Source organism: Phocoena phocoena, chromosome 20 (genome assembly GCF_963924675.1).
Source record: "Phocoena phocoena chromosome 20, mPhoPho1.1, whole genome shotgun sequence".
Taxonomy (NCBI): Eukaryota; Metazoa; Chordata; class Mammalia; order Artiodactyla; family Phocoenidae; genus Phocoena; species Phocoena phocoena.
The window spans coordinates 32,535,802-32,544,086 of NC_089238.1; the positions used below are offsets into that span (position 1 = coordinate 32,535,802).

Genomic DNA, 8,285 nt, shown 5'->3' on the forward strand with positions numbered 1-8,285 from the left:
AATCAAGAGAGACCAGAATGAGACAGGTGGGGAGCAGACTGGAGGCCGAGAGAGGCAGGAAGGGGAATAGGGGCCACGGGTTGATCCAGTTACCTTCCCAGAATCAGAGCGACAGGTCTCTAAGGACCCTTAGAGATCAGAGGTCAAGACCTCTGCTTCAGATGGAATCAAGGCCCCAAGAGGAACAGAGCCTGCCTGTGATCACTTGTTATCAAAGGTCTAAGACCTGAGCCTGAACACGCAGGCCCCCAGGCCAGGGCTCCATTCATGGCCCTGGTTTTGGCCCAGGTGGGAGCCCCACTGCTTTGTGAGGGGAGGCAAGGTGGGGACAAAGGAAGAAAAAGTCATTGCACCCTCCATGTGGGCCCATCCAGGGCTCCTCTGGCCCCTGGCACACGCAGAACACCATCTGTTCAGGAACAGCAACCTGAAGCTATAAAGCACCCAACACGTGCCAGTGCTTTCCAGGAGTCTGCGAGGTGGGTGGGTTTTGCCTAAGGTCACTGAACTAGAAAGGAAGTCAGGATTCAAGCTGGGCACAGGGACAAGGGGCCCTGGGCGTCCTCGCTGAGAGGTGGACGCTTGCACACGGCTTCTCAAGGGCAGAGTCCTCCTATGGCCACACATGGAGGGAGTAAGAGGACCATGGGGTCCTGGTCACATCCAGGGTCCCCCCTGGCCTCTCCACTAAGACTTCTGCAGCCAGTTTTGAGCTCTCTGCGGTGTGGGTAGCTCCTTTTCCTCTTTCTACCCTCACCTCCACCCCTACCTTCAGGGCAGGGGTCCCTCCTGACCACCCTCCACTGGCTCTCAGACCTGGGGGAGTTGCTTCTACCTTCCTCTCCCCACCTCCACCCTTGCCTTTGAGAAACAGAAGGAGCCTGAGTTGCAGTTGGCCCACTGCGGGACAGGATAGGGGACAGAAGAGGGGTGCAGGAAGGCTGAGATGCAGGTGGCCGGGCTGGACATGCAGATGGATCACCGTGCGACAGGGTGAGCAGGAGCGGGGTGAGAGCATGTGATCCTCGGGGGCGGCGCCTGTAGGCTGCTCCAGGCAGACCCTGATTTTCCACTGGGGCTAAGCAAGCTCTCCTGCTTACCAGGCCCAGTGCCCAGCTTCTGACCATCCATGAGTTGCCGGTCCCTCACAGATCAGCTCCCTTTACAGGGGCTGCAGTTAAACCCCAAGGATGTCAAGAGGTCACAGCCCAAGGATCCCAAGTGTCCTGCAGTTGGTACCGTCAGCATCGTCACAGCTTCCCCACCAGGGCCGCCGTATGCAATTCCACTTAATTCTCACAAGAACCAAGCAAGGCAAGGGTTAACCTCCCCATTTTATAGATGAGGCAACTGAGTCCCAAAGAGGTTAAGTGACTGGCCCAAAGTCACACAAACAGAATGTTCAAAACATTCGAACCCAGCCTTATGTCCCAACCCCAAGCCTGCCACCCTGGACCGCACACCTCACTCCCTCTCCACGTCCCAACATTCCCCTCTGAAGAATGACCAGAACAAACTGTGCTTTGGTCTGTGAAGGTCAATGTCTTTACTTCTAAAGCATACATTGGACTCACTATATATTAACATCAAAAGGGCTATCTAAAATGGAGTCATTCTTTTTAAAAATCCAAATTCTCACATTTTTATATAAGATCCAAAATGACATGAAATTAAACTATACAATGTTATGAACAGTATAACAACTGCTTTTAGAAAGCAAAATGAAAGAAAAACATTAGCAGTTGGGACTGTTGTCAGCCTGGGTTCCACGTCTTTTGAGGCATTGTGACTAAAGCCAGCACCGAGGGGAAGGACCAGCCCCTCTCTGCAGGCACAGGAAGGGAACCTAGGCAGAGGAGGGGGATGAGGGCTTTTCAGACTTCTGAAGGTGAGAGTGGGACAAGACAGGTCTCCCTGCTCCTCTGGGATCTTGGGGTGGGCACTGATTAAAGTCTCCTTCTAAGACCCAGGGAAGGGGGCTGGGAGAGGGTGGGGCAGAGCTGGGTTCAAAAGAATCATTTTGATAGTAAAGGTCTTCTGGCCTTCCCGAGGACAGTCCCGGCCATCAAGCAATACCAATCGACTCCATCTACCTACCGGTTTCCTTAACAACCCTCTTCCCCTGCCCACTCCTTATCCTGAACACCCTCGGCTCCATGAGCCCAGTGGGCAGCCAGAGACCTAGGAGGGCCCGAAGGAGAACACTATGGCCTTGGAAGTAGCTGGATGTTGTCCAAAGCATCTTGGTAGAGCAAGACCCCTGAAGTACAGGCCAGCAACCAGACTGATGGGGGAGGGTGCACATGGGCTGGGAGGACACTGTGAGGTCAGAGGCGTTCCCATGGTCCTTTCACCTCCCCTACCCTGGGTACCCAGGCATGGTCTTGGCCCTGAAGCAGGGCTGGGGCGAGCTGATTAGGGCCACGCCCTTGAGGCTTTGGTTCACACAATTCAAAGGGGTGACACTTGTTCCCATCCGCTGGGAAGATCACGGGCTTGGCCCTGCTTCCTCCCAGGCACCAGGTGATCTAACAATCCCCTCTTTCACATCAGTAGTTCTGTAGGGCTGAGAGCACATTCCCCACCAGTGCTTGGAACCATGCCGCAAAGGTGGGAGGGGCACTTCCAAAACAGTGGGATTAGCCCTGGGTGCAAAGGCTGCCTTTCCTCCTTTCCCTGTGGACAGCACTGTCCCTGGCTGAGTGAGTCACAGGAGAACTTCTCTGCCTCCTCCCTTCTGGCTGGGCCAATTGTTCTCCAAGCAGACTGAGCCCACAGGTGTGTAGCACGCCTGTATGTCTCGCCTGCCAGAAACCTGGAGGATGCATCGCCCCTGGCTGAAGCTGACGGAGAGGCCGGTGGCTCACAGTTTGCCCTCCTGGTTCCAGGACTACACCACGGAGCTGGCCTTCTCCCTCAAACAGCAACCTGAAGGGGGATGCCCTACACCCAGCTTACCTCTGGAGTCCAGCCCTTCTCCCAGGCCCTACCGTGACCCTCCTCTTTCCTAACCTATCTGATTTCTAATTAGGCTGAAAGGTCTGGGAAGGTTGGGCTAGCACCACCCCCTCGTTGGGGTGGAGAGAGGCCATTTGACTTCCAGCCTGGTTCCAGGCCCCCAGAGACAAGGGAGGCTGAGGTCTCTCAAGAAAGCGAATCCTGTAATGGGAAAGAGGTCTGTGGGGTCAGGACCAGCCACAGCAATCTGCCGCCCCCGCTCCTCCCCCCAGGCCTGTACCAGGAGTGCCAGGGACCCACACCCTCCACCTGCCCAGGGCCTCCCTCAGAACACCGAGCCGGGTGCAGGGGTGGGTGCGAGGAGGCCGGGCCGGGCCTGGTGGGGGCCGCGGCGGGGACTCAGGGCAGGCAGGCGGCTACCTGGTAGGCGCCCTCGGCCGCGGCGGCGGCGGCGCTGTGCTGTGCGCTGTGCTCCTGCAGCAGGGCCACGTCCAGGAAGCGCTCGCCACACCACACGCACTTGAACTGCTGCTCCCGGGCGTGCACGCCCTGGTGCTTGTTGAGGTGCTCTCGCTGCTTGAAGGCCTTGTCGCAGTTGGGGCACTTGTAGGGTTTCTCACCCGTGTGCACCCTCCGGTGCCGCTGCAGGTCGGAGGCGTACTTGAAGCGCTTCTCGCAGTCCGGGCACTTGAGCGGCTTCTCGCGGGCCGGGTCGCAGCGGTGCTGCACGAACTCGGAGGACGAGAAGAAGCGGCGCTCACACAGGGTACAGCGCAGAGGCTTCTCGGCGGCCGAGCAGTGCGCCAGCTGGTGCTTCTGCAGAGCCGACGCCCGCTTGTAGGCCTTGGTGCACACCGGGCACTTGAAGGGCCGCTCGGCCGCGCCCGGCAGGCACTTGTGCCGCAGCAGCTCGGCCGACTGGTCGAAGCCCTTCTGGCACACGGGGCACTTGAAGAGGGTCTCGAGGGTGTGCACGTGCTGGTGGTAAAGCAGGTGGCTGGGCTGCCCGAAGCCCTTCTCGCACAGGCCGCACTTGAAGGGCTCCTCGGTCTTGTGCGTGCGCCGGTGCCGCATCAGCGCGTACTGCTGCTTGAAGCCCATGGGGCACAGGTCGCACTTGAAGGGCCGCTCGGCGCTGTGCGTGCGCTCGTGCTGCCGCAGGTCCGATGGCCGCTTGAAGGCCTTCTGGCACTCGCCGCAGCGGAAGGGCCGCTCCCCGCTGGGCGTGCACGGGTGCTGCAGCAGCTCGGATGACTCCTTGAAGTGCAGCTCGCACACGTTGCAGCGGAACAGGTGGTGCTCGCCCGAGTGTGCGTACATGTGGCGCACCAGGTGCGAGCGGTGCTTGAAGGTCTTCTCGCAAACCGCGCACTTGTACGGCCGCTCCGAGCTGTGCGTGCGCTTGTGGTGCACCAGGTGGGACGACTGGCTGAAGCTCTTGTCGCACAGCGTGCACTTGTAGGGCTTCTCGCCTGTGTGGATGCGCTCGTGCCGCGAGAGCTCCGACAGGTGCTTGAAGGGCTTCTGGCAGATGGGGCAGCTGTAGGGCTTGTCGGCCTGTTCTGCAGGGGCTACGGCGGGCGGAGGGGGTGCCGGGGGCAGCGAAGGGGCGGCCGTGGCCGCGGGCTCAGCCGCCTCGGCGGGCTTGTAGGTCTTCTCGCAGATGGAACATTTCACGAGGCCCCCAGTGCCGCTGTGCGCGCTGTGGTGCTGCGCCAGCGACGTGAGCAGTGAGAAGCCCATCTTGCAGACGCCACAGACAAAAGGCTTCTGTTCGGCCTGCACGCACTGGTGCTCCAGCAGGTCGGTAGCCTGGTGGAAGATCTTGAGACACTGCGTGCACTGGAACGAGCGGTCGTGGCCCGCCAGGCACTGGTGCTCATGCGGGCTGGACAGATGCGCCAGGTCGTGACCACACACGCCGCACTTGGGGCCCGGCTCGCCTGCTGGCTGCAGGGGCGCATGCTGCGGGGGCTGCAGGCCCGGGTCAGGCTGCAGAAGGATGCCATAGACGGCACAGCCCAGGGGGTTCTCAGCTGTGCCTGGGGTCAGTGTGTGCTCGGCCAGGGCCGGCGGTGGTTCTGCGTGGTGTTGAGGCTGCGGCGGCTGCGGCTGCTGCGGCTGCGTCTGTGGTGGCTGCTGCCAGCTTTCCGACATGCTTGGGAAGATGAAACAGGGTTTGGAGAGTAATGGCTTCAGTTTCCCCGCTTAAGTTGACCCACACCAGAGAGAGAAGCTGCCCAGGATCAGGTATGGATGAGGACCTCAGACAAGGCACAGAGAGGGGCTAGTCAGGCGGCCCAAGTCATTAACCAAGACAGACTACAAGGCTCTGCCTACAGGACGGGGGTCTTCGAGGCAGGGTGCCAGCAATGGCGGGGAAGCTCTGCCTTCCCTGATGATTGGTTCTGTAGAGAAGAAAGAAATCGTGAGCTTGAGGCAGGGACATGCAGCTGCTCCCGGGGCCTCTCCCTGATCTGCCTGCACTCGCCACATTGACATAAACCACATCAGGGAAGCAAGAGGGGCTCAGGGCTGGGAGATCTGCTCCCTTCACATGCTACCAAAGAAGTCTGCTGGCGGCTCAGCTCCTCTGGCAAAGGGGATGGTGGCTGTCTCCATGCCCAGCCCCCATTCAGTTCCCCATCCCTGGGCCAGGCATCCCAACCTCCCAGCTCACTGTCATCCCTCTTCAATTAGCTGTCTCATGAGTGACAGTCTGGGGTGATCTGTCCACAATACAGAGAACTCACAAGTCCTGCTCTTGCTCCAAAGAAAGAAGGAGGTGACCAGATAGGGCCCTGGCATCCAAAACAAGAATCTTAGTAACATAACTTTATATTTTGCAAAACACTTCTTACTTGGAAGCCCAGTACCTAAGATAGATAAAAGCAGAAAGGCTCTGGTTGAGGCCTCCCTGTAGGCCTGCCAGCTTCTCTCCTGTTGCTGAATCTCAACCCAGGACACAACTGCTCATAAGAACAGACTGTGGGTCTAAGAGGCCAGGCCTCCCAGACCTGAGGGCCCCACAGCAAACGGCCTCAGTCAGTCAATATCTAAAACAACTGCATGAAACTGAGGACCATCTCAGAAACCTTCTCCCATCAGGGGCTGGCCCATACCCCTCTCAACTACCCCCCAGGCCCTCCCCCCCGACCATGTGTCTGTTCTCTCTTCACATAAGTGGGATGGCTTTGCAGGGACCTGAGCCAGTGCATGATGGGGGTTAGATGGCGGGTCCACAGACCCACGCAGCCTAGATGTCTACATAGCAGAAGTTCCCTAGTCTAGTCATCTCCCAGAGCACCAAAACAAGTCCTAAATCCTCTTCATCTGACAGTGTCAAGGCCTGTAGGAAAATGTAAGCGATTTCGAGTTTGCCCCTGCAAGGTGGGAAGTGGCATGCTAACCACAGAGCGTTCGTCCCTATCACCCGGAGAGAACCCTGTTCCCTTGCTCCAAGTCTGTAACATTTTGGATAATCAGTGGAAGGTAAAGACCACCCAGCTCAGGCAAATCTCTAACTCACCACTTTGTGGCAGCATAAGGTAATGACAGCGAGAGGGAAGAACTTTTAGAATCAGACACAACCCACTTTCAGGTTCCCAGCTCTTCTGCCTCTAACATTGAAAAGTTTCTAAGTTTTCTCCCGATGAAAAGAGAAGGAAGGGGATGCCTTTCCTGGCCAGCCTGGCCTCTAACTGCCAAAGAAACGTAAGAGTCAGGCTAAAAGCTGTCAACCTCAGCATCTTTCTAGGAAGAGAGAAGTAAAGAAGCCGCTGCTCTGGGTGGAGGCAGCAGGTTGCGTGAGTGAGCAGGTACTGAAGCCTCCCCAGGAAAGAGGGAAGCAGAACTACTCTGAGCGAGGTCTAGGTCAGGCTGCGCCAACCCAACTGTTTTTGGTTTTTTTTTTTTTCCGGCATGAATGGCTGCCACACAGGGTCCACGGTCCTAGGCCCCCAGCTCAGCTGCCCACCCTGGCCCCCCTCCAGGAAGGTGCGGCCAGAGGCCTCTATGATCACTCAGCAAAGAGGATGAGAGACTAGGGTGAGGGCAGCAAGCGGAGGCCCCCACCTGAGCCCCACCCCAGCCCTTCCTCTTCCCTGGGAAACCGAATGAAAGCCGATCACCTCCCTGCCGGCAATGCCCGCCGGCCCAGCTGGGCTGCCTCCTGTCAGCCCTCGCCAGGAATGGACAGGCCGCTGCGGCCCGAGGGCCGGCCCCGCGGGCGACTGGGCCCGAAAAAGGCCCCAGGGCTGCAGGCTTGGCCCGGGAGACAGCTGCGCGTCGAGGTCGGCCTGGGCCGCCCAGGAGCTCAGGAGGCCGCCGGGTCGGGCTGGAGGGAGTGGAGGGGCGGCCGGGCCGGCTGGGGAAGGGGTGCGGCGGGCGCGGAAGGGGCGCCCAGCCGCGGCCCCGGGCGCCCAGCCGCTCACCTGCTCCAGGCCGCCCGCGGGGTCAGGCTCAGGGCGAGTGGCGACCAGCTGCTCTCTCAGCCGCCCCTTTATTCCGACTCCATCCGCGGCAGCGCGGCCTACGCGCTCTGCCAATCCCCGGCCTCGCGTAGCGGCGGCGTCCGGCTCGGGGGCGGGAACGGGCTAGCGGCGGCCGGAACCGAGGAAGCGACGTGCGCGGCCGGGATAGCGGGGCCGGGGCGGAGGAGCGCTGGGAGGGCGGGCGGACGGACCGATGGCCTTGCAGAGACCGGCGGACAGGCGGGCGGCGCGGGGGCCAGGGAGGCGGGGCCGGGGGGAGGAGCGGCAGCCTGGGTGGCGGCGGCAGCGGGAGGAGCGGGCGGCGTGGAGCGAGGCCGCCCCCTGCCGGGGACCCCGCGGCCGGGCCGAGTCGGACAGCCGCGCGCGCCGGGCCGGCTCTCCAGTCGCCCGGCCGGCACGCCTCAGCTGGCCCAGGGAGGGCGCTCTGTTTCCGACCACCCTGCTCGGCCTTAAGGGTGGGAGCTCCCAGGACCCAGCCCCCTGTCCGACCCCTGAACCTGAAAGGAGGGGCCTCCTAGACTCAGAACTTCTGGAACTGACCCGCCTCTGACTGTTCAGCTCGGTCTTAGGGGAGGGGACCCCGGAGCTCGTACTTTGGGCCAGCTTGAGGAAGAGGCCCCGGGACCTCTGACCCCGCCCGGACGGCGAGGGCAAGGGTGAGGGCACTAGACTCCGATGGGTCTAATGAGCTGACCTCTGACCCAGGGACCATCTGCTGCTGGGAGGCCCCGAGCTGCTGCAGACCGAGCAGCGGCCAGAGAGGTCACAGCCGAGAGCGATCTGTTTAATGGGCACACGGAGGATGGCGGTTCCGGGAGGCTCCAGGTAGTGGTC

At 60.6% G+C, this 8,285-nt stretch overlaps 1 protein-coding gene across 1 annotated transcript; it reads right to left on the bottom strand.

Annotated features, from left to right (window-relative positions):
• Positions 1–3,357: 3,357 nt before the first annotated feature.
• ZNF319 (zinc finger protein 319) lies at positions 3,358–5,115 on the bottom strand. Its single transcript, XM_065899741.1, has one exon. The coding sequence runs from the start codon at positions 5,113–5,115 to the stop codon at positions 3,358–3,360; it is 1,758 nt and encodes a 585-aa protein (XP_065755813.1).
• Between the last annotated feature and the right edge of the window lie 3,170 nt (positions 5,116–8,285).